The sequence below is a fragment of the Armigeres subalbatus genome, chromosome 3 (assembly GCF_024139115.2).
Source record: "Armigeres subalbatus isolate Guangzhou_Male chromosome 3, GZ_Asu_2, whole genome shotgun sequence".
NCBI classification, from domain to species: domain Eukaryota; kingdom Metazoa; phylum Arthropoda; class Insecta; order Diptera; family Culicidae; genus Armigeres; species Armigeres subalbatus.
In genome coordinates this window covers 63746014-63773162 of record NC_085141.1, presented here as the reverse complement: position 1 = coordinate 63773162, position 27149 = coordinate 63746014, and the positions used below count along the sequence as shown (strand labels likewise).

Here is a 27149-nt window from a genome sequence, read left to right as displayed (position 1 = left end):
CTTACCATTTGTTCCAATTTATCCTGACGCTGAACATATTTGTGCATTCATATAGCCTCAAATTATTGGCAAGGGCATTGCCCTTGCTTATAATCGATCACTCTATGCTTACTCAAACATGCGCGTGTCTGAAACACTTTTTATGCAATATGCATCATACATACACTCAACGAAACCATATTGATGATGATACAAAAACGGAAAAGCAACGCGTGTCTTACAAATTTTCCCGAAGACTGAATCGATATCTTAACTACTTCGCGACGACTAAGACACGCACTACACAACGCTTGCTCGATAGCTACTCCGAAAAAAACACGCACTGAACTGATTAACTTAATTACCGGCCGCGTAATGCAGATCACAATATTTCGGCAGATCGCGCGATCGATCTACTGTCCGAAACAAGAGAAAACACGCACTTATAAAACATACATACAATGTGGCACATCTAAAATTTCGTTCGTTACTGACAACACTACAATTTTACTTTTCTACTGTATAAAATGTCAAGTAGGTTAATATATCCGGTTAAACTACTACCGAAACGTACCGAGACTAATGGGGTTTTCGCGGGAGATAATAAAAAAGACTTGTGTCGTGTTCGAGTGATAGATTAGAAAGACCTTCTGGTCTGTTTTATTGATTTAATGAAATTGACAGCAGTGTAGCGCACAGCGCACACTGCTGTCACGCACGCTTAGCTTAAGCTAATCAGATATGTATTTACAATATACAATAGCTCTTCCCCCTTCGGAAAGAACAATAATTCAGAATGAACAAATATTCATTATGTAACATATTCGAACTTACTTCTACTCTAGGTCTCTTAGACCGCCAAGGTAGGCCAGAAAGCGCTACCAGTTCTGATGGAAATTTTCTTTTCCTACTCATATTTCTATTTAATAACTGAATCACTTCCGATAGCGTTGGGGTCTGTCTCGCGCTCAGATCTGGTAACTGCCAGAAAGTGTCGTCATGTACGGATGCCCTCGTGGATTCTGCAGTAGTCAGTAACGGCCGACCAGCCACGGATGTGTCGTCGTCAGTCAGTAGCGGCCGACCAGTCTCGACCACACGCATCGATCGCCTTGGCATGCCGCGTCCATCATTAGCGAGTCGTAGTTGAGTGAGATGGACGGTGGTTGTCGCTTCGCTTTCAATCATGATCTGTAATGAGTTATTAGAGACATGTTTACAGAAAAATGCTTTACTCAGCTTTTTGCGTACATGCTGCAAGTTATGCCTCTTAAAGTTAATCAAACAGACTAACATACACTTATGATAATATGATTTTTCTGAAGGAAAACTGTCCTCCAATGTCAAGTTATAAGGAAACAAACATGAATTTGTTAGGTCTTGAAAGCTCAACTTGTATCTTTTGCATAGAAGACCATTGTCAAGCAACATAACGCCTGGCATTCTAAAACTAGCAATAAGTTTAGTACACTTTGCAAAAATCACTAACCAGTTTACCATCAACCACTTTACCTCCACCCTTTTGGAGAATTTATTCACTGCCAAAAGTTTTGTAGCAGGTTTACGTTTTAAAATTTTAATAATAATGTGTTGTTTTGGATTTATTGCCACACTTGCATAGACGTCACAAGCAACAATAAAATTTGCGTTTATTCCAACAAAGTGCACAGAGTGTTTTACTGATCGTTTTATTTCAAAGACACCAACTTGGATGCCATGTAAAGGTTTGAAAAATTCTTGAATTGTCTGCGGAATATTCACTTTGTCATGGAACAAAGAACACACGTCAAAAAGTCTCAAAATTTGTCGATTCGCCAAAATTCTATCTTCATAAGTTCTCCCAAGCCAATCAGAATAAATCATTTCTTGCATAATATTATTTTTGTTTACCCTGGCATTGACCAAAGATTTATCAGGAAAATTCTTTATTTCACTATTCCAATATTCATTATATGCTGTGGGAGCTGACATATTAGAAGCCATTCGCGAAAAAAGGTTCCCAAAATTCATCACCAACGAAAGAGTATACTGAATTTTGGAATCAAACACCGACAATTTAAAAATGTTCTCCCTCCAACTGTAGGGAATGTCACAATCTTTTTTAGTAATTGTAAAATCATCTCCTTCACTATCAGCATTACACACAGCTTTACTCAAATAATTGACAAATACATCAACAATTTTAATTTGATCAACTGCAATTAGTGCTTCATTTTGTTTTTCCAAAATTTTGTAATAGTTGTTAAATGGCATTGAATTGCCAAAAACATTTCTCCAGTTGGAGAAAAAATCATCCAGCCATGTTTTATCCAGCAAAGGAATAAACTGGTCATCACAAAAAGGCACTAATAAATTTGAATTCTTTTGTCCCCCATCCAATTCAACTGCAACCTCAATTTCACCAGATTTGTTTTGTGTGGAATCATTTATCACAGTCAGTTGATTAGACATTCTACATAAGGAAAGGTTGAGTTTTGAGTTGAACAAATTTGTTCCCATTACTGTTACCGGAGAACCACTATCAATCTGCATTTGAATGACATTACGTTCAACAGATACATCCAATAAACACACAATCCATTGTCCTCAAACTATCCAGTTGGTGGGACAAGCTATCCGGAATCACACCAGTTTTTCGGATGTCGACATGTTTGACTTCATCGCTCTTCTCTCGCTTAATGTTGAAGCACCTTCTTCGCACGTGTCCTCGCTGTCCGCAGTAATTACAGATACGCTGGTCTACCATCCGTTGGTTTCCATCAATTTTCCTTCGGCTATGAGATGTACTAGCAGACTCATCACGGTACCTAAACTGTTGGAAGTCAAGTTGCGAGTTATGTTTATAATCCTTATTATCCAGATAACAAAATGGATGCTTGGTATTTATTGAAGCCACAAAGTCAACATTATTGTTAGCCAACATTTTTGTATGATAAGTCGCCATTTCCCAAGAAGCGATAATCCTTTCAGTCTGTTCTAATGTTAAGTTATTTTCAGTCAAAAGGTGGTGTTTAAGTGAGCCATCTTGTAGACCAACAAGAATGCGATCCAATATGAGGTAATCCTTTTGATCACCGAACTCACAATTTTCCGCCAGAACTTTCAACGAAAATATGTAATCACCGGCTGATTCGCCAGGTTGTTGCACCATTCTACTGAAATTATATCTGTGGAGTAAGACTGAATCATTATTGTCAAGTCTCTCCTTAAGCTTTTGAACTAATACTTCATAGGAAAGTTCTTCCAACAATTCATCTGTAGGAAAGAGTTTGTCTGCCATATTGAACAAAAAATCGCCTCCCAAAAGTAACATCTGGTATTTTTTCTCATTTTCTTTCACCTTATTCACTCGGAAATGGCATGATAAACGTTTAATCCAAGAAGCAAATGATTGACCCTTACGGTAGGGCTCAATATTGGGAGCTACTATGTAAGACATATTTGTCAAAATTTTAGCAAAAACTAAAAAACAATACAAGTTCACGCAAGGTCGTAATACAACACAAAATTGCAATAAGTGAAATGCTTCAATACATTCAATATGTTCACTGACAAATTACCAGGATAAATAATATATTGTTTTCCTATTGTGTTCTTTTTCTTTTGTTCTAGTAAATAAAGCCAAAAAGCATCATTGTTCACTGCGCTTCGAATTGATAAAAATAAACGCGCTAAATCACCAATTTAGTTTTAATTAATTACACAGCTTTTCTTAGAATAAGCGAAAAATAAAATCACCAAAAAGAATATTTACCAAGTTGTTACATTCAATACGCCACTTCTCTTGCGCAAATTTATTACGTTTTAATTACCTTTGATTACGCGCCTATTCTTTGGCAATAGCGAAAAGTAAAATCACCAATTAATCAAAACAAGTCATAAAAGAAAATCGATCATCAATATTTCACGGAATCACTTTTCTCAATTAATTCTAATTACTATAATTTTGGCATAAACCAAAAAGTTTTCACTCACCCTTTTGATCCGCTACTTTTACCTGTTGCCACGAACAAACATCAAACCTCCCGGACGGGGTGAAACAAAAGCCGCAGCAACAAAGGTTTGGCTGCTGTTCAATTTCTCCTGCTGTCCGTAGTGTGCCCGATAAATCGATCAATCGAGAAGTGGACCCTTAATTAATCCGATTTTCGCGGCACAATTCTTCCGCCGTGCAGAACGATGAACTTCTGTTTTAAATAAAAAGAAACACTCTTAATAGTTTAGAATATAATTGCTGAACTTTACACCACTTTCTAAAGAAAGAAACCGTATTAAGTTTTAAGAATTTGGTTCTATTGTTGCGGGAAAAACCACGCCAAAAACCCAAATGGTGGTTCAGTTAGCAAATGTGCTTTTGTCACTACTGAAACGACGCCCATTAATTAGCACTTCGATTACACCTTTTTTCACTATATCTGTTAAGCGAGCGGCGAAACAGTCCGCCCGTCATTAATAGCGATGGTGTTTCCGACGGTGATTGGAGCAAAATTCGGAAATGTTTCACTATCCGTATAACTGCTGCCGCACCGAATACAAAATTTTTCCTCGTCGCCACTAATATATCCTGTTAAACTACCGAAACGTACCGAGACTAATGGGGTTTTCGCGGGAGATAATAAAAAAGACTTGTGTCGTGTTCGAGTGATCGATTAGAAAGAACCTGTCGGTTCGTTTATTGTTTAACGAGAACTCAGACAGTGTTGCGCGCAGCGCAGACCTGTCAATTCACTTACACGCTAAAGTGTAATTATCGAACTGTACGTTACAGGATACATCATAGGTAATGGTTTTCTAATAAGATTTCTGTTTTAAAAGTAAAAAAAATATGGAATGGTACTGATTATAGTTTAATTGTCAGTGAGCGAAATTTGTTTTTACTATTATTTATATGGTTACACGTACCACAAATAATAAGGAGAAAATTCAAAATACATATATAAATGTAAAGATAAATAAATAAACATATTTATATAGGAAAAATCGATATCGCGCCTCTACTTATATCAGCAACGGGTAGTACGAAACCAGGCTCAAGCCATTTGTTTTGAAAGACATGAACCAAGTCTGAAACTACTCGCCGCCAACCGTAATGCAGAAACTACAGTGTAGAGATGGAACTTTCTCACCGGTTTGTATTGATATTTTCCGACACGCTCAATCGTCACTAATTCACAAACACTATAATCAAACCACGTCTTATTCTCCGAACTCGTTTCTGAGAAATTCCGCAGACGTTGTCCTGCATAGTAGGCGAAAATGCGCGTTGTGAACTGCCCATGCAAAATTTCCAAATGAATCATTATTTTAGATTTTCACGATTTACTCAACCCTACCCGTGATTTTGGTATGAGGAAATATGATATAAACCCGTCGGAAACGATAACGAACATAAATGCCGAAGAAATGAATAAAATCCATCCATCCGTTTTCGAGTTATGCGGATACGAACACAGACCATTTCATTTTTATATCTTTTTATATTTTAAGTCGAGTCAAGTACGAGACACTGAAGACGGCCTTACCTTTGAGGTCGAAATACGTATCTGTCAAGATACAATTAAGTGGTGGAATTCAATGGGATTGTATAAACTCGTCTTATGACAGGTGATTTCATTTTTATTATATAGAAGATTAAACTGATTTTACTAAATACGCGCTAGGATTAAACATATAGGGGAACTGTTCCGATCTCCATCTCACTGTACATATATCCATCTCATCGCTAAACAAAGAAATACGGCACCAAATTCGTTGCTTCTTTTTGTCAAGATGCGTGCTCACTGCTAAAAAAAATAAATAATAATAAACAAACCAAATCCCTTTCCATTGCTTTGTTTTTGATGGGATGGAAATAGGAGCTATGAGATGAAGTGGCGAATCGTTCCCCTATATCTTTGATGTTCATTCCTAGTATAAATGTTTGATCCCGGAAGTGTAAATACATTGCATACATCCATTTGATATCTGAATGTATTTATGTGGGGCTTACTGTGCTGAAAATTACCTCAAGATGTGGTCTGTAGCTTCTTGTTATAGGGTCTTTGGATGCACAGTAGAGCTATCACCTTCTATCTCCAGGGCTAAAAATATCAAATAATAGATGTAGACATGTTTCTTCCATAAAAGCACTGCCAGACAGTGGGAGATAGAATGGAAACACACACACCTTCAGCATCTCGTATTCCTGAATATTAATCACTAGATTAAAGTTCAGGATGACCCATCTTATCTGAGTGTTCAGAATGATTCAAACATTCCAACTTCATTTGCATGCTCTTAGAATTGAAATCTTCCCAAGGTTTCGGATATCTGAGTTTTCAGGGTCAGTCAAATTTGAGCTCCTATATTTTTTCTGTAAAGCCAATATCTAGATGAACAATTTTGCTGAAAAAAATGGTGTCCTAGCTCTCTTTTGTGATTTTATAGACAATCTAAAACGTTAGGCATATATGACCCATCAGTCCTGAAAGGGTTGAGATTTGTTTTGGAATTCAGTTTTAATCGTTATTATTACATTATTTTTGAACCTTTATTGTTTTAGGAATTGGAGTACTGAAACACTGCAACTTTTTTTAATATCGCAGGAATATCCTTAGTTCTAAGACCCTTTTATGAATTTAAAAAACATTAATATTTATCAGAATTTTATGTTGATTTATTAAATGCAGGCTTCTCTATGTCATAACCTTTTTCATACGCACTACTACAATTTTGTGCATTTAGAACATTTAGGTGCATTAATTAATTTTTCGATCAATTATTCTAATTGTTCAATATCATAAAAACTAAACTTCTTAAGCCTAAATTATTGCCTACATTTATTGCTTGGATTAATTTTAAATTCCAAGATCTTCTGAATTTTCAAGAATAATTATTCTGGAGTTGCAAGGGAGAAACCCTTCGGAATATTGACAATAAATTCTGAGGAGCCTCCACGGAAATATTTTTAGAATTTCACCGACATTTTTTTCCGATATTCCGAAGAGTTCCGAAAAATGTTCGGTAGAAATTTTGAGGAACTAGAAAAATCCGTAGAAGGATCCAAAATGCATATTTACGATGAAAATTCCAATGAACATCAAATTCCGAAGAATTCCCAGTATAAATTAGAAAAAAAATTCCAGCTGACTTTTTTTACAGAATCTCTAAAGATTTTTTTTTTTAAATCCTGGGGAACTTCAGAAATTTTCAGTAGTTTATTCAGTTTTTTATTTTCCAAAAGAAATTTTTCGGAATATGCCAAAATAGTTCCATGGAACCTGCAAAGAAATAAAAATGACTTCCCGAAGAAGAATGCAATTTTGGAAGAATTTGTGGTGCAAATTCAAAAAACATAAACCTTGAGAAATCTTAAAATTTATTCTTTGAAAATCCAAAGATTTTTTTTGAAGACAGACTTTTCCGTGGAAATTCTAAATAATGCCTAGAATAAAAAAAAAATACTTGGAAAATTTAAAAAATGTGATAGAATTCACAAACAGCGTAAAAAAGTATTCCGGAAAATTTTCATTTAAAAACTCCAAATTTGAAAAAAAAAATCCAAAAACAAAAAAATCAACGGAAAGATCAAAGTGTTTCATGTGGCATTGGCTGTTTAATATTTAATTAACGATGAAGGATTATTTTCATACCTACTAGAAAGGCTGCTGGAAAATTTGGCAGCACGGTGCGGCTAGAAGTTCTTGGGCCGAGGTGATTAATTTGTTGTTCGGTTTAGGATACAGTTTTAAATGTATTCTAATATGTTTATTTAAGTTCAAGTCACACACATAAATAGGAAAGATTGAATTGCGTGAGCAGCAGGGACTATGTCCAAGAGCTTGACGATCCCGCCCCAGGCCATCTGTGAGTTGTGGTGCCTGACTTGGATGTGGTGGGGTTTAACAGTGGGCCCTGTTAAACTTCTATAAAAAGCTGCATCGTTCACACCGTGAAAACCGGACGACTGTGGTGGACCGGGCACGTAGCCAGAATGTCGGACAGTAATCCGGTGAAAATGGATCCGACGGGAATAAGAAGGCGAGATGCACAGCGGGCAAGGTGGATCGATCAGGTGGAGGACGATTTGCGGACCATCCATGTATTCATAAGAAAACGAGCAATTTATGTTTAACTTATGAACACCTTGACCGATTCCCAGCAAATTCGGAACACATAATCTTTGTCTTAAGGAAACGACGATAAGGGGGTTAAGTATGCTTTTCGTAAAAGGGGGAGGGTGTGAAGGGAGGGGTATTGTTTAGTTAACCCTCATCCCTTTAGTGAAATCATAGTTTGTCCGTCCAGTGAAAAGCAATTATTGATGTGTTTCCTTCTGGAATGGTGAATGTGATCCCTTCTTTAAAAATAGACGTTTGCCCAGAATAAGGCATCGGTGGATGTTTTGCCTTCTTTAGAAATAGACGTTTGCCCGGAACAAAGCAATTATGGGTTTGATCCCTTCTTCAAAATCAATCAATGTTTTCAAATAAAATCTGCCTTCTTTCAAACAAATGATGAAGCACAGACAAACAGACATAACACATAGAACATATACTCATCAAATTCATCGTCATGCAAACACTAACGACATCTGTTGATTTCAGTTAGTTAGGCAAATCACGAACCAGATGACGGTAGTGAGCAAACGTCAAACTGGAGCAAAAGCGATGCGCGCGCCACGAGTGATCGATTGGCCAACTAATGATTATTTGAATTGACCAGTAAATCAGTGAACGATGAAAATTTGACGAGTGTTATGTCTGTTTGTCTGTGGATGAAGTATTAATAAGAAAGCACAATTCTAGTCTCTCTTTTGCACATACGACCTATTCTCAAAGCAATCTTGAATTATCCTGTTGACCAATTGGTTTATTCATTTTCCGATTGTGAAAAAACAGCGAATTCCGGCAATTCCGAGCAAAGCCGGTACATACAGCTGGTTACATTTTATAACGCACGAGATAACGCATTTTATAACACACCACCATCGCCCCTACCCGGTAAAAATCGTTTACTCATAAATGGGTACTTTTTCTCTTCTATCTCTTCTCTCCGCTGAGAAAATTACCCATTTTGGGAGAATAAGCCGATTCACTCATTTGAATTAGTAGATTCAAGTAAAGTTTCTATAAAAATCCATATTAATCCACCTACCGGGTAAGTGGATTAATATGTATTTTTATAGAAAATTTTACTTTTATAATTGCAACTTTTACATTAGAAATATATCGTGTTGATTATAGGCAGTGGCGCCGGGAGTGGGTGGGACAAGTAGGACATGTCCTACGCATGAAAATACCTGGGTAGGACAGTCAAAGCATTGTCCTACCCATGATTATGGTAAGAAAATACCAGATGGATGATTAAAAGATCTTATACTATCTATACTGTTTTAATTTCTAGATCTAAAAATATCATTGAACGTTTCACAGTTAATCAGTGGTAAAACTGACAGTCGTGGAAGTTCCCGGGAAATCTTTTCCGAAAAACTTCTTAAAGTCTATGAAGAAATCTTTCCATTTTAAAAAGTTCTTAATGATGTATTGAGATTTTCCAAGAGTCTTCAAGTTTCTAATAGTTTCTGATATATGGAACTATTTGTTGAACGTTTTCTGGAAGTACGTAATTATTTTTGCTAGTTCAGGAAGGCTCAGAAAATTTCTGAATTTTTATAAGAATTGACAGACTGACAGATGAAGTAATCAAAAGATGAATATCTAAATAATAATATAGCTTAGCTTAACTTAGCTAAGACTGACTGTATTTTTCAATGGTTGCTTCTCCGTGACTGGTCATAACTTGTGTAAATTGTGCTACAATCCAAGTGAATAAAGGTTGGTATTCACTACATACGGGTCCACCCAGTTGGGAAAGGAGAGAAATGTTAGTGTGGTTATTGTTGCTACTAGAGACCGAGAAAACCTTAGAATCCGAACATTAGCACGGAAAGGAAATTTAGTTATCTTGATAAGGTAGATGACCAAAAATATGGATCGAGGATTCACTTAAAAAAATATGTAGCCTATTTCACATTATGTGATGTAGTTGTTTAGTCTTCGCCAAACCACCTGTCTATAAGGCAGAAGCGTTAGTCAATAGACTGCCGAGCTCGTCTCCAAAAGTTTAAAAAAGAAGCAAAGATATGAGAGAACAATCGCTGAAATATGCGAATATGAAGCATTTTATAATGATTGTAGCCCATGCGGATGTCTGGTCGTAGGCCTATGAGAGAGAAAAATGTTGAAAGCTTCTAAGAGTTTATTGAAATCTGCAGAAATCACGAATATACCCACGTTTGCATAAAATCTTCGAAGTTAGAAAGAAAACTGGAACACTAGTATTGAAAACTGGAAATAGTATTGAACTCCCTTAGAGATTTTTGGACAATCATAAGCTTCACTGATAGATCGTAGCTGTTTCCGAATTTTTCTAAGGGTTCGAGTTCTTAGAAGTTAGTGATAATTGCCTGAGACCATCAAATATTTTATAAAATTTAAAGACTGTCTTAACAGGGAATTTATAACTTATCTGAGGATGTCCGAAAAAATCTCTAGAAATGTTTCCTGGGGATCTCCGGAAAGTCTCTAAAAGTATTCAATAGATATGATAATCCAGTCTGTCCTACTCACGTCTCAGGACGTGACGGCGCTACTGGTTATAGGAATATTGTTTTAGGTTTATGAAAAATGTCAAAACAAAGGAAGATTTATTGCTTCCTCCCTCCTTTCTATATTTTCTTTGAAACTTTTCTAATTCTTTATAGAAAACAATAATATGATACTAACATTTATTATGCATGATAAAAAGGAACTATCAACGATACGACTTTTTCTATTTTTTATTATTTTAGCGACAAATACCTGAACACGAGTAAGGTTTAATGAGATATTGTTTCTTTGTTCTTCCTTACAACTGGTGAATTGTGTGAGAATGATACGAATATCAAATATTTGTAGGCTAATACGGAGGCAATATAATGTTAGAGCAGTAATATTAAAGCGAATTTTAGTCCTTATGCTAGTTTTAAAATGACGAATCAACATCTTCCCACTTTACCACGCGAAAGCACCGGACAACCAGTGCGTGTACCGATAAGACGGTTTTGTTATCATATTCTCATTTAATACAGTCAACCACCATACTTTCTTTTCTTTCTGATTCTAGCAACTCGATCTGAGACTGAAACATTTATATACTTGGTGGGTGACTGATAAGAGACACATACATCGTTTTTTCGCTATATTTGAAACTTGAACGATGTTTTTTTTTTTTTTGGATACTGGACCATGTAGTAATTGAATACGGGTCCGACTCGGGTTCTTGGTATTCATCAGTATTTGACTTATTTTTCATGTTATGTAAAAATCCATTCAAGAATATTTTTCAATATGATAAGGCGTCCTCATTCATTGTCATTAGCAGATTAGAACAGTTGATCGCTCGTTTCAAGTCACATCAATTTGTATATGAACTTTCCGTTCTATTTCGAATCTTATACTGTGATATGCAATCAAATTAACGAGTTTTTTTTCGGTTTATAATTACGACATCACCGTTGAAAAGTGTTTCATTTGTTCAAATCGAACATTCCATTGATTCTATGTCGTTCTTATCGGTAGAGAAGCTTTTGAACTGTTCCGTACCGTAATCTAGAGACAAATTGACTATCGGGATTAAGACTTAAGTTTCTTTCACAGCTGTTAATAGTCAATTGCATCCGGTTCTCAAATTTCTCATTTAGAATAAATTCCATCCCTAACGTGTTAGAAAGCAAGGGATCACTCTTCGCCAAATAACCACCATTTGCATTAGACATTTTTTTTGACTCACTCAAGTTAGCTTGAAACAACCATTATCGTGTATTGGAAATATGTTTATACTAGAATCAATATTTGTACTCACATATTGAAACGTAATCAAATTTTCGTCGTTTCACGGTACCCATTAATTGTACATACAGCGAACACGCTAACTTTCACCTACTCAGTGACTGAGTAAAATTGTATTGCTGTCTCTTTCTATCCCACGGAAATTTTACTCATTTTCCGTCAAAAGCAGGACAACTCAAAACTATGAGTAATCCTGCTTTTGACGGAAATTGAGTAAAATTTCCATGGGAAGAAAAGAGATGGCAATACAATTTTACTCAGTCACTGAGTAGGTGAAAGTTAGAGTGAATAACAGGAAACGAGACGAATCTAGTTCACAAGAGATAATATTCCGAATATGAGGATCGGATTTGACCGTTATATCATCAGGCGTCAGTCATCGAGAATTATCGAAATAACTCACTAAGTTGAAATACTAAGGAATTTCGGAAAGATGATTGTGGATCATCACCCAAGTAGAAGTTGCTCCATTCTCCCTTTTTCTAATCGTCGACCGCGGTGAATCCGTTATAACGATCACTCGGGTCAGTCTACATGGCGGGGCTTATCGCAAAGGCTCAACAGAGAAGTGAAGACCCGAGTAACCTTTCCGCTTGGGTGGCTTCGTTCAAGGAATCTCTGTACATAGGCCAATCGCAGTACATGAGCCAATCGCAGGAGTTTGAACGATGGGCATAAGCGCGGTGCCGTAGTTTTTCGATTTCTTCCTGCTTGTCCAAATGGGGAGTACTGGCTCAATAAACCACCAACGACTGACCGGAAGGATCATGACCGTTAGATTGTGTTATCGGACAGAAAGAGAATGATGAAAGGGTTTTGCGTCATTCATTGAACTGTTCGGTGATCAGCATAAAGAGAAGGAATTTCATTACAATTGTAAAGTGAGTGCCGTACCGCTTCTTTTAAGGCATTTTTAACTTACTCGTTATATTTGAGTATAAGTATATTGGATTTTTGCCGCTTTGGTTATTTGAAACACCTATTCTATTCGGTAGGGTAAACCTCTAAGATTTAAAGATTCATGTATGTAAAAAAAGCAAATTGCCTTACGAACATAACAATAGATTAATCCTCCTAGCATTGGTGGTGCCTTTCTCACTCATTATAAAAATGAAAAGTCCAAGAAGGCATAAAACACATAAGAGGGTACTTTAGGGCAGCGGTTCTCAACCTGGGGTACATGTGCCCCTGGGGGTCCCTGAGGCAAAAATGCGTAATGGCGGACGTTGTATTAAAATTGCAAAGAATACTAATGTAGGAACATTTTTCGAATACGCTTAACGACTGTAATTTTTCAGCCTATTCCGTTAAGTTGCCAAATATAACAGCTTCAATACTTACTGTTGAGCATATTTATGCGCGAGAGTGCGCGACGTTAGGCGTCAATACATAAAGCACCCTTCTTTGCTTAAACAAAGTGGGATTCATGTCCATGCGGTGAGCTACTGCAGTCGAATTTTGGAATCAGTCTCAACTAAACTTAACATAGCTATCACATAACAAGTAGCGTCGTGCGGTGCTTCTTTTGAAAAATTGGGGATCACTTTGGACATTTTGAAACAATAATTACAACGAAAATTAATATCAAATTGCCATTATCATCATTCGGGTGTTTTGTTGATAGTTGGATGGCAACTTTTTGTTTTAAATTTGGTATTTTTTACGTTTAATTTTTTTTTAGAAAATCAAGAATCCAAAGTAGCTCTCGGAGTCAAAAGAAGTCCTGCACGACGGTATCTTGACTGATTCATAATTTTTACTTCGTATTAGCAAAAAGAAGTTCTCCTCAGTGAAGTTTGGGACAAACCGAGCACTAAATTTGACATACTATTAAATAGGAGTTCAACGCAAATTCTCTTAAAAATTGGAATTTTGGAGTTTATACACACTCAGTTTTTATTTCTGCCGCTCAGCAAAAATCCGCACAGCCGTCTGTCCAGCAAAATAAAAACTGATATCCCTGCAAAAATGAGGCTTGTTAGCTGATTTTCGGACAATTGTTTGCTGATTTTCAGCATCTTTGACAGAAATCTCGGCAAAAAACATGTTTGCTGGGGCACGGCTGTGCGAAACTCGGTAAAAGTTTAACATTTTGCTGAGATCCCGGTAAAAAAAAATAAGTGTGTAGAGACCATGCGGTAAATACGAAAGGATTTGTCATTTTCTTACACTTCCGTACCGTACCATACCGTACAATAGATGACCGAGGTCAAAAGTCTATGATTGTGATCCATTTTTATCCAAAAGCAGGCATGATCTAACGTTTTTCGTCTCCTAAACTACCAACAACGGAGACTGAGATTAAGCCCAGGCACACTCGTATGAGAAGCAGGCATACTTACCACTCAACCAACAGAACACCACCATTTTCAAACCATTTGAAACTATTATTTCATAGCTTCCGTATCAGATTACTGCTACATCGGTTTGTGAATGAAAATAATTTGAACAGTCGAAATACCTACATATTTGACTTCTCTAGGCATGAAAAATGACTAGCCCAATCCGTGTCTCCTCTTGAATCCAGTCACATTTAGCATGATCTGCTTTGTAGCAATTCATGTTTTGACTGAGTTATGGAAGGTTCAACTTGAACCGTTCAAGATGCACGACGCTGTATTATAATATTAGTTTCTCAATTACAAACCCAAGTAACGCAATTTTTAAAAACTCCATCAAAGATCAACACTTCTATCATATCTTGGAATACAAAAAAATGTCAAAAATTGATACCTAATAAAATACTTTTAAATCCTGGAATTTCGTACAGAATTCCAAATTTTCACTCAGTCCCATATTCTCAAAATATTGTCTTTTGAAAATTTACAAGAATTTTGAACGTTTATTTTTTTTTTTTCAATTGCATTTCCGGATAGCATCTCAGTGTTTATTAGGCACTTCTGTGGTTATTGACTGCGACTTCAAAGCCAATATATTATTTTTGCATGCATATACTTTGAGGCTAACACGTTGAATTGAAACTCTTATGCCTAGGAAAGTTAAAGAAAATTTCCTAACCCAGATCGGGAATTGAACCCAGCCGACTTCACCGTGGTCCTGCTGCGAAAGACTAACACTCTCAGGAACTATTGATGTAAGATCGATTGTAACTTTTAAATCATAGCTCCTATTTCCATCCCATAAAAACAAAGCAATGAAAAAGTATTTGGTTTGTTTCTCATTTTTGTGATTTTTTTCAGACCTGTGTGCCGCGCCACGCCGCCGCCGACGATTTTCTTTCACCGTCAAAATTGAATCGGCGCGCCGCGATATGAAAATTGACCACGCCGCCGAATATTTTTTACCACGCCGATGGCATTTTTACTGTTAAGTCTAGACTTATCTAGCTACTGTCAAAAATACATATTTTCAGCCAAGTTCATATGACAATTATCTTCTTTAAAATTATGCTGCATTTATTCTCATTTCCAATAAAGTCTAGACCCAACAAAATTGGAAGCTGACGAAGGGCTTATTTCATTAAAAATAGGCCTTTTTAGCTAAAAAGTAGCTTATTCAGCCCGAATTGTTTGATGGAGAACCACTAGATTGCTTGTTGTACAACGTATCAAACAAAACAATATTTGTTGAGAAACAATACACATACAATAATTATTTAGAAAATAAGGAAATTGTTCTAATTCAAGGAATCGCTTCTAGAACTTCTTCGACAGAACTTACTAGAATATTTTGGTCTGATAATATTTCAGAATTTCATTGAAAAATTGTGTGCCAACTAGACTATTTTTTAAAAAATTCTTTATCGACTAATACGTCTACTTCTAGAATTTCTACAGAAACTCGTTTAGGAATTCCTTCGAAAACTCCTTCTGTAAATCCTTCGGGAAATCCACACGACAATCATTCAAGAATTTATATAAAAGTTCTTCTGAGTTTCAAATCAGAATTTACTTTGCGAATTTCTTCAAGAAATACTTCATGCATGATCATCGAAATCTTTTATGAACTCCTTCGGATACTCCTACAAAAAATCCGTCGTGAATTCTTCCTGAAAGAAGAATTTTCCGGAGCAGTTCCTTGAAGAACTTTCTAGAGAAATTTCCTGGAGAACATATAGAGAGGCCCACTACCAATAGTGGACCGTCAAACCATACTTTCATTATTACAGCATAATATAAACTTTTTTCTCGGAAATTCCATCGGGACAAACTACCTTACATGACTACCCTAGTGATTTGATTACATGGATTGCAATTTATATAGAAAGTAAAAATAGATTATTTTTCACAATGTTGTAAAAAATAAACACGAGAGTGTCTATTAAAGGAATATGTTGGGGGTTAAGGAACAAGAACATCCCGATACGGAACATGAAAATCAAATGTAGTATCGACTATAGAGAAGCAATTTCCTATTATGGACCCTCAGGGGGTCCATGTTAATTTCAAGGAATCACGTCGGGTATTTGATATCACGCGAATTTAATGTGTTTGAAATTTCTACTAATTTCGGGGTGAATGCTTGTTCTGGAGAAGTATCCGTGATCATTGCCGGGGAGACTTGGTGGAATTTGTGAAGTAGTTCATGGAAAAAAAAAATCGGAAGAATTCCTAAACAAATATCTGGAGAAATAATTTGCAGAATAATTTATTTGTGGAAAGTCAGGAGAGTCCTTGGAGGAATTTTGGGGTAGGAATTTCTGGAAGAATTCCCATAGGAATGCGTGTAATATTTTCTAGATCTAGATTTCGCAATTATTTTCCCATAAGAAGTTCTTCAATTTCTGGACAATTTTCCAGAAAAAATACCTGAAGTGGGTTTAGTGGAATTCCATGTGAATTTTAGAAGGAATTCAGAAGTAATATCCAAAGAGTCCTCGGGGATTTCCTGAGCAAACATCCTGAAGTATACATATAGGAACTTCCGGATGAATTCCTGAAGACTTTTTGGAGAAATTACCGGAAGAATTTCTGGATGAACTTCCTGAGAAATTCCTCCGGGGTGTGTTTTCGATTTCCGCCCCGGTAAGGAGGAAACATCTCGTGATCGAAAAATTCTCCACTGGTCCACTGGGTGTGTGTCCGTTGTCTCATGTAGGTGTTGAATGTTCAGTCTGTACGACCACTCTCAGAGGAACTTCCGTAAGAATTCCTGGAGGAACTTCCGTAAGAATTCCTGGAGGAACTTCCAGAGGAATTTCTAGACAAATTTCCGGAGGAATTCCTGGAGAAAATTCCGAAGAAGCTCCTGGAGAAACTTTCGGAATAACTCATGGAGAAACTTTCGGAATAACTCCTGGAGAAACTTCCGGAGAAACCCCTGGAGCAACCTCCGAGGAATTCCTGGAGCAACATCCGAGGAATTCCTGGAGGAGCTTCCAAAGGAATTCCTGGAGGATCTTCCGGATGAATTCCTGGAGGAACTTCCAAAGGAATTCCTGGAGGAACTTTCGGAGGAATTCCTGGAGGATCTTCCGGAGGAATTCCTGGAGGTACTTCCGGGGAATTCCTGGAGGAACTTCCAGTGGAATTCCTGGAGGAACTTCCGGAGGAATTCCTGGAGGAACTTCCGGAGGAATTCCTGGAGGAACTTCCGGAGGAATTCCTGGAGGAACTTCCGGAGGAATTTTTGGAGGAACTTCCGGAGGAATTCATGGAGAATTTTCCGAAGCAATTCCTAGAAGAAATTCAAAAGGAACTCCTGCAGAAACTTCCGAAGGAGGTCCTGGAGAAATTTCCGGAGAAACTCCTGGAGGAACTTCCGGAAGAACTTTCGGAGGAATTTCCGGAAAAACTTTCGGAGGAATTCCTGGAGAAACTTCCGGAGAAACTCCTGTAACAACTTCCAGAGGAATTCCTGGAGGAATTTACGGAGCAATCCCTGGAGGAACTTACGGACGGACTCCTGGAGGAACTTCCGTAACGTTGAAATGTTGAATTTTAGTGCATTTAAGGTTGTGTTCGCAATTTGAATCAAAGTGTTCAGTATTTCTGGAACTTTTTGGCCTTCTCAGTCTTATGTATTCAAAACGATGTGTTTTGTTTTGCCCGACGTTTTGGCCTTTTATTTTGGCCTTTATCAAGGGTGATACTGTCTACCGTTTTTCGTTTTTTATACGGTAGACATTTTCACCCTTCAAAAAGGCCAAAATAAAATGCCGAAACGTCGGGCAAAATGTGCTTAAGTCATCATGCCTCTAACATTTGCCTTGTTCATGATTGTACCGAAGTGTGCAAAAGTTGTGTATTTACATAAACGTCAAAAAGTTCACGATTGGTGTTGATTATTTCATATTAATGCTGACCAAGAAGAAGTTGAAAGTAGCTCAAAGTTATTCCCATCCTGCTCATGTCCATTTGTTGACAAAAAAAATGAGCAGAACGGAAGAAACTTCGAACTTCTTCAAGCTGTTTATTGGATAGCAATATTGCTAATAATATGTTTTCAACATTTTCATCTTAATTCTAATACATAATTACCAATTGATTACAGTTCTCAAGGTCGACCGGTAATGGAATAGCTATCTCTGCTCGGAGGATCGATCGGGGTTACTTTTCAGGCGTTTTAGGTCTTACGTTAATGTTAGACAAACGAACGCGCACCTACTGAAACTCTGATTCGCATGAGAAGGTTGGCGATTTGTTATTCTGTTTTTTGTTCATGGTCACAACAATTTAGCAAATTTAATAAGATGTCCTTTTCATTGGTGTTCTACTTGACCTAAGTTTGACTGGAAGTTCGACTGAAGTCTGGAAGACTGGTCATAGCTGACGTGCTGTCGTGGTCTTGGACGTGATGCATAATAAATAAAATTTATTTCTGATATACTTATTTTTTCAAGATGAAAAAGAATTTTGTTATTATACGATAAAATGAGTGATTTATTTTTATTCGGTTTTGTTAGTATAGCAGTACTGTTTATAATAAAATCAACGTGATGAGTATTGATGAGCGAATCAGAAGGAAGCTATTTTATAATTTCGATTGTTGCTTCTTTAGCGGGAAACTATGTAATAGTGTGGTAAATGTGTGATCTACCATTTTACCTTAATGTCTCGTATTGATTGTGCGACAAAGAACATAAATAAATTACGTAACGCTTGAGGATGGATGGAAGTTGCAAGAAGCGTGACGATCCTACAAAATGTTCAATACTCAATGGATTCCATGAATTGGCGAGGCAGACATATGGTAAATCTAAAGCCCGTACAACATTCTTAGTCATAATATCTAATGTTCGTCAAATTCATTCAAACATCTAGCAGACTTATAAGATAACTACATGGATATCAAATTGTTGGCAAATGCTGGGTAAAGCGTACCATTGGTACTTCGTGTACTTGAAGGAATAAAATAGATACCATCTCGCGGTCTTTATCCTCTTACCCAGCAACTCCTATTCTTACCTCCAGAGCTGCGGCAACACACACGAGCTGGGAACAGCTTTCATAGTGATGGGCGATATGCAAAGGCGCGTGATCTGGTGGTGGCCGATCAATGAAAGAATGTGCAGGTTGAGGATCAAAGGCCGGTTCTTCAACTTCAGCATAATCAACGTCCAACGTCCGGAAGCACTGATGTTGATAAGGACGCATTCTACGCGCAGCTGGAACGTGAGTACGATAGCTGCCCAAGCCACGACGTCAAAATCATCATAGGAGATTTGAACGCCCAGGTTGGCCAAGAGGAGAAGTTTAGAACGACTATTGGGAAGTTCAGCGCTCATTGGCTGATGAACGAAAACGGCCTACGACTAAGTGATTTCGCCGCCTCCAAGAATCTGGCCATACGCAGCACCTACTTCCAACACAGCCTCCCGTATCGGTACACCTAGAGATCACCACTGCAGACAGAATCACAAATCGACCACGTTCTGATTGATGGATGGCACTTCTCCGACATTATCGACGTCAGGACATATCGTGAGGCTAACATCGACTCTGACCACTATCTGGCGACGGTTAAACTGCGCCCAAAAATATCCGTCATCAACAATGTTCGGTATTGACGACCGCCGCGGTACGATCTAGAGCGACTGAAGCAACCTGATGTCGCCACTGCATACGCGCAGTATCTCGAGGCAGCGTTGCCGGAAGAGGGTGAGCTCGATGGGGCCCCTCTTGAGGACTGCTGGAAGCAGCGGAGAGCAACGTCGGGTATGTGGGAAGTCGTAGGAACGATTGGTTCGACGAAGAGTACAGGCAGATTCAGGAGGAGAAGGACGCAGCGCGGGCGCTGCAGCAAGGTACCCGGCAGAACGTGGAACGTTATAGACGAAAGCGGAGACAGCAGACTCGCCTTTTTCAGGAGAAGAAACACCGCCTGAAAGAAGCGGAGTGCGAGGAGATGGAACTGCTGTACCGTTCTCAAGAAACACGCAAGTTCTATCAGAAGCATTCGCATTCCACAAAGGCTTCGTGCCGCGAGCCGAAATGAGCAGGGAGCATCTTGACGGACGAACGTGTGGTGATCGAAAGGTGGAAGCAGCACTACGAGGAACACGTCGCCAGCCACGCAGTCTACGGAGGGTCCGCACGTCATCTTCCACCTGATCGATCCACCTTGCCCGCTGTGCACCTCGCCTTCTTGTGCCCGACGGATCGTTGTCGAGAACCATTTTCACCGGGTTATTGTCCGACATTCTGGCTACGTGCCCGGCCCACCGCAGTCGTCAGATTTTCGCGGTGTGAACGATGGATGGTTCTCCCAACAGCTGATGCAACTCGTGGTTCATTCGCCTCCTCCACATACCGTCCGCCATCTGCACCCCACCATAGATGGTACGCAGCACTTTCCTTTCGAAAACTCCGAGTGCGCATTGGTCCTCCACGAGCATCGTCCAGGTCTCGTGTCCGTAGAGGACTACCGGTCTAATGAGCGTTTTATAGATTGTCAGTTTGGTACGGCGGCGAACTCTATTCGATCGGAGCGTCTTGCGGAGTCCAAAGTATGTACGATTTCCAGCCACTATACGTCTCCGAATTTCTCTGCTGGTATCATTTTTGAAGCGGGCTTGGTAGTCATAAGGCTACTGCATCTGCCTCATACGCAGGAGGTCGTGGGTTCAATCCTAGGTCCGCTCCATTCCCCTACTTTGTATCTTTCTCTTTATTTCTCATGTTCTAGCGATCGCTAGAACTGGAAATGGACTTCCACACCGTTTACATTACTATTCCTATACCTTCAACTTGAGTATTCTAATAGTAATCTGCTTCCTTCATCTGTTTACTACATCCAATTAGAAATTCCATTAATTACCTTCTCCTATCTATCACATTTGCAGCTCGTTAACCAAGACGGACCTCTGCCTCTCCAACCTAACCCAGAAATTCCAACAAATTCCGCATGAACTCGTGGCAAGTGCAGAGGTATATTCGGCTTGCAGTGGGCGAGTGATTGCATCACCATTTCCTCCCCCTTCCCTACATTAACTTGCATTCTGACGTGGCAGGCGCCAGTATGACCTAACAAATGAGAAATGAGATCATCAGTACTTGTACATTGAAGATGTGTGCTAGTCCCAAGCAAACATCTGTTGGTTCCCTGTGCAAGAACAGCTGATCTGGTCATAACGGAGTAGCAACTACGAGCAGTCAATCAAGCTCAAGCTCAAGCTGGTATCATTTTCGGCAGTCACCAGTGAGCCCAAGTACACAAATTCTTCTACCACCTCGATTTCGTCACCACCGATGCCAACTCGCGGTGGGTGGCTTACATTTTCTTCTCTTGAACCTCTTCCTATCATGTACTTCGTCATGTACTTCGTGTTGATGACTAGTCCGATCCGCTTGGCTTCCCTCTTCAGTCTGATGTAGGCTACCTCCATCTTCTCAAAGTTACGTGCCATAATATCTATGTCGTCGGCGAAGCCAAATAGCTGGACGGACTTATTGAAAATTGTACCACTCGTGTTAATCCCTGCTCTTCGTATTACCCCTTCCAAAGCGATGTTGAATAGCAGACACGAAAGACCATCACCTTGTCGTAACCCTCTGCGGGTTTCGAAGGGGCTCGAGAATGCTCCTGAAACTCGAACTACACACATTACCCGATCCATCGTCGCTTTGATCAACCGTGTCAGTTTATCCGGAAATCCGTTTTCGTGCATTAGCTGCCATAGCCGGTCCCGATCGATTGTATCATATGCGGCTTTGAAGTCGATGAATAGATGATGTGTGGGCACGTTGTATTCGCGGCACTTCTGCAGTACTTGGCGAATGGCGAACACCTGTTCGTAAGAAGGTTCCCGCTTATGTCCTTACACATATCAGGCTGCGGCACGTGGCCCTCACGTGAACGGTTCAACTTCTCATAGAACTTTCGTGTGTTATTAGTGCGGTACAGTTGCTCCGTCTCTTCACGGTCTCGATCTACCTGCTGACGCTTTTTTCGCAGCGGAGGAGATGACTACGTCAGTTCAGGGGACGATGGAAGTCAACCAGCAGCCCTCACCTTGAGGGAAGTTTAGGATGCCATCCAATAGCTAAAGACCAATAAAGCAGCTGGTAAGGATGATATCGGAGCTTACCAGACTGATCAAAACAACGGTGGATGATGTGTAAAACTGTGTGAAGATTTCGGGCGAACACTCCAGTTCGTTCGAATCGCGCCGGGGACTGCGACAAGGTGATGGACTTTCGTGCCTATTGTTCAACATTGTGCTAGAAGTCATGCGAAGTGCAGGGTGTAACAGCCGGAGTACGATTTTCAACAGATCCAGTCAATTTTTTTTGTTTCGCGGATAAAATGGACATTTGCAAAGGTGGTAGAACTGTACACCCGCCTGAAACGTGAAGCAACAAAAGTTGGAGTGGTGGTGAATGCATCGAAGACAAAGTACATGCCTGTGGGTGGAACCGCGTGCGACAGGGCCCGCCTGGGAAGCAGTGTTACGATAAACGGGGATACCTTCGAGGTGGTCGAGGAATTCGTCTACCTTGGATCTTTGCTAACGGCTGATAACAATGTTAGTCGTGATCCTGAAATACGAAGGCGCATCATCTGTGGAAGTCGGGTCTACTACGGGCTCCAGAAGAAACTGCGGTCAAAAAAGATTCACCACTGCACCAAATGTGTCATGTACAAGACGCTGGTAAGACCGGTTGTCCTCTACGGACATGAAACATGGACAATGCTCGAGGAGGACTTGCAAGCACTCGGAGTATTCGAGAGCCGGGTGCTTAGGACCATCTTTGGCGGTGTGCAAGAAGACGGTGTGTGGCGGCTAAGAATGAATCACGAGCTAGCCCAGCTCTACGGAGAACCCAGTATCCAGAAGGTAGCTAAAGCCGGAAGGGCACGATGCGCAGGGCATGTTGCAAGAATGCCGGACAGCAACCCTGTAAAGATGGTGTTTGCTTCCGATCCGGCAGGTACGAGACGGCGTGGAGCACAACGACCAAAATGGGCATACCAGATGCAAAACGACTTGGCGATCGTGGGGCGCATTCGAGGATGGAGAGATGCGGCCTCGAACCGTGTATTGTGGCGTCAAATTGTTGATTCAGTGTTATCTGTTTAAATGTAAACTAAGTAAATGAATTCACAATGAAATCTAAGTAATCCTGAAAAACTTGCACGCGTGATGTTGAAACATTTCCAAGTGAAAAAATTGATATCTTTATCATTCATGACTACTGAGCCAAACTAAAATATTCTGCACATAGTATGTGCCAAAATCGATTCACCCCTTGTTAATTTATAGCTAGCGTAAAAATCTGGATAGGATACGTTTATTACAACACTGCACTTACGTATCAGAAGTGCGGTAGCTGTGAAAAAAATGTTTACGTCAAAAGCGATATATAAATTTAGGGGTTCGTCTCTTTATGTTCAGTTCTAGTTACTACCGGTATCCAAATTTTATTTGTATAATAAAAAAAAATCATGAAATGGTCTCCTGAGTCCCATCCTGTCGTCAAGCGCATTGATCTTTCCGTATTCAAAGCCGCACATGGTTTTACTTACGTAGCACAGCAATAATACATTGATGCCTCCATGATCATGTTGGGCGTAGTGCTGCGCTCATAACAGCGATAGCGAGAGAGCATGCCGCATTAAATATATGCTAACTCAGACAGGGCTGCCGCCGACGACAGACGGGCAGTGATCTTGCATACTCACACTGAGATACGTTCCGGTTACAGTTGCAACACAAATTGGGCGGTAGCTTAATAATGGGTGTATTCTTAAAAGTGTGATAAATGAAATCTGTAAAAACAAATTATTTATTTGAAATTAATATTAAAAATAAAACTATGCTGAGGTATACGAGCGCTTGTATCGTGATATTGCATTCCATTTTGCGGTTCTTATGCGTTTAATATTGCATTGTAGAAATTCTTTTCTATCGTTCTTCTATATATATGGTAGGTTTTTTCTAAAAGGTAAAATAAATCTAATTCAGGGTGCCATAAAAATTTATCATAAGAATAGATTTTTTTGAATCAACTTTTGTGCCTAGTTCAACATAGAGTGTTAGTTTACACGATTTTGATGAATAGCGTACATCGGATCAAACGCAGAACGAGTACGTGCAGTTCAGCACCTTGCTGTCCTGGTTGGAATGGTTGGGTGGGTACGTGCTCGCGATCTACAGACGTCGGCCCAGTCCTCTCGCAGTCGAGTGGAATCGGTCGTATCGGGTGGACGTACGCATTGGCCGGTCGTTCTGGTGCTAAAAGTGGCCAGTTGGTGCCATAAGGGTCCGTGAGTGTGACAAGGAGAGGGCATCATCTCCACTGGTAGTGTTATTGGATTACGGGATGGTTGAATGTGGTAATACGAAGAAGAAGCTCTTGAGTCTGCTAGTAGTCCAAGAAATCATAAGGAAAATTATCACATAAATCGTCCATTCGAATTCTTAATTTTCTCACATGTGGAATGCGCAGAATAGACCAGGGAGAAGTTTTTGGAAGCTTAGTGTGCACGATTCGAAGCTCTTAGTTCCTGATTGTTCTTATCAGTTAACTGCTAGTCAGATCGGTGAAACAGTTGGTGCCCAAAAGAAATGTATATGATCGTACGGTGGTGGAAAAATCTCAGTCTATGCTTCGAAGAAACAGTGTTCTCGGCATTGACTAAGTGCTGCTGTTGGCGAACGACGTGACCAGAAAGGAAAATCTCAGCATATTTGATGTCGTCGCAAAGTGGAGCTGGCGCGGGAGGAAAGCAGAACTTCAACTTGCTTCTTATGGTGCAGTTTTCGACTGCTTCGGGATTTGTTTCAAGATCTGCATCGCCTGTCGAGCGCTGTCGCGATACGGGAGAGAGCTAGTTTTGTGCGGTTTTTCAGGAGTGTTTTTATTTTTGAATGTGGAGACATTCGGTGCATAGCACGGCAGCAGAAGTCGTGGTGTATCAGAATAGTGCACCAGCATACACATATGTACGATTTGTTTTTATGTTTATTTTATGCTGCTCTCTTTCGTGTGGCAACGACTGATCTCTCTGGTACTTCTGTTTTACGTTGTGGTTCGAAATTTCTGTGACCTGCGAGATTTCTTGAGGTTTTTAGGGTGTTTTTTTTTTCTCCACAGAAATCAGCAGCATCGTAGTCATGTGTACAGTGTGAAAAAATCATCAGTTGCTCAGAGCATTATCCGGAAAGAGGCCAAGGAGGTTTGGATGGTCCGTGCTAAGTGTCGAGTCAAAGAAGATATTATTACTGAAAAAAGTGCAGTGATTTTGCGAAGGAGAAGCGAAAATAAAAGAACAGTGCCAATCAAAAGAAGTTTTGTGTTGCTAAGCTGATATTAAAAAGGATTAAGCCGAACATCAAAAGAATCAGCCCAAAAGACCATCAAGCCAAACGGAGTATAAAGTCTTTATGCTGCGGCTTTTATGAAGATTGCTATATTTTGGTGCCTGAGTGTAAGTAATTTTTTTTTGTCTAAGCAACTACACAATAGTTATTATTCCGAGCAAATGAACAGTTCTTCTCTCATTTGTTTTTACATAATCATTAAACTTAGTTTTGACCTTATGTTTACATTTTTTGTTAGAATAAATCATATGTGGAAAAGTAATTATTATTAATAATATAATGACCGAAGAAAAAATATTGAAATAAATTGTTTGAGATGCAATTTTTCAATATTCAATAGGGGTAATGACGGCTTTGGCAGGTTTTATTCTATTATTGGCAGGGGGTTTTTTATGACTGTTTAGGCTCAAATTTGGGCTAAACATTCTTTGCATATCAAAGAATATTGTGGCCAAATTTCATAAAATTTGGTCGACAAAAACCCCCCTGCCAATAATAGAACAAAACCTGCCAAAGCCGTCTTTCCTCCTATATCAATATTCAAAAGAAAAAGATATGATTTTTGATATAAATGCTCACAGAAGGATGGTGTCACGAAATATTATTTTCAATGTATATACTAATCAATGTACACAAAAACGTACACGGATAAGTAAATGTAAAGGGTTACATAAAGTTGCTAAAACCAATTTTGTATGCCATGTTTGGGGATTCGGGGGTACCAATAACCAAAAATTAAACTTTCATTAATATTTTTTCTTTATTTTTTTCTTTCGAAAGTAAAAAGATAAAAGAATTATAAAATTTCAAGTCCCTGCGAGATGTAGTGATTGGGCACTGGGGATCTCCCCCTAAATGCAGCAAATAACAAACATGTTTACACTATTTTATCCATGTTGACAAGATGAGCAAAACGGATCCCTTTGTTCACCCATTCCGATATGGTTTTTCCACTTTAATTATGCATATCTTACAACATGATCAGATGCTACCATTTTTACGGCTCTGTACCTAATTGCCCTCCCTGATGTTGAGCAGAGAATTATCAAGTGGTGTATGGTGCCATATTTCTATTCTTATAATTTCGCACATAACTTACCTCAAAGTAAATAGAAAAGGGAACTATCTTCAAACAGAGCTCTTTTTGATGAGTCGTTGGCTATATTTGGCACACTATTCAAGTGGAGTACAATTTTAATAAAGTATAAAAAAGAGTACAATGTGAGTTTCCTTTATTGACACCATCCTATCCAGAATATATTTTAGACCATGAATTATATAGTTCTCAGGGTAGCCATCGAACCGGGATAAACGGGAAAAGCGGGAAAAATAAGTTTCCGAAAAAAAACGGAAAAACGGGAATTCAGGACCTGTACCGTGGAAAACAAATTTTTCGCCGAGTTAAATTTAAAATTCTTCAAAGTTTTTATGAAGTTGATATAAGGAAATCTCTTTAATGTTTATTACTTAGTCGTATTCTAACTTTTAGTACGTGGGGTGTGTGAGGTACAAACATTAAGAAGATCTTTTTTCTGATCCAATTTGTGTTGTCACTAGATCATTTTTATTTCATT

The 27149-nt window shown here is 39.0% G+C and overlaps 2 protein-coding genes across 8 annotated transcripts in view; one reads left to right on the top strand and one right to left on the bottom strand.

Annotated features, from left to right (window-relative positions):
• Positions 1–542: 542 nt before the first annotated feature.
• Positions 543–4621, bottom strand: LOC134219258 (uncharacterized). 3 transcript variants are annotated; one of them, XM_062697968.1, is made up of 2 exons: positions 4566–4621; positions 543–4166 (listed from the first exon to the last, which is right to left on the bottom strand). In XM_062697968.1, the coding sequence occupies exon 2, from the start codon at positions 2509–2511 to the stop codon at positions 727–729; it is 1785 nt and encodes a 594-aa protein (XP_062553952.1). In that variant the 5' UTR covers positions 2512–4166; positions 4566–4621; the 3' UTR covers positions 543–726. The 3 variants fall into 3 exon arrangements, with proteins under 3 accessions (XP_062553952.1, XP_062553951.1, XP_062553953.1); XM_062697967.1 differs by having other exon boundaries at positions 4380–4615; XM_062697969.1 differs by lacking the exon at positions 4566–4621 and adding an exon at positions 4507–4530.
• Positions 4622–24424: 19803 nt separating this feature from the next.
• Positions 24425–27149, top strand: part of LOC134223813 (laminin subunit beta-1) — a 74598-nt gene continuing 71873 nt past the window's right edge. For 2 of the 5 annotated variants that reach the window (XM_062703020.1, XM_062703016.1), the window contains exons 1-2: positions 24434–24587; positions 25349–25682. The gene's annotated coding sequence lies outside the window, so the exon portion shown is untranslated. Of the gene's footprint in view, positions 24588–25348; positions 25683–27149 lie in introns of all 5 variants that reach the window. The other 3 variants (XM_062703018.1, XM_062703017.1, XM_062703019.1) reach the window with 3 other exon arrangements.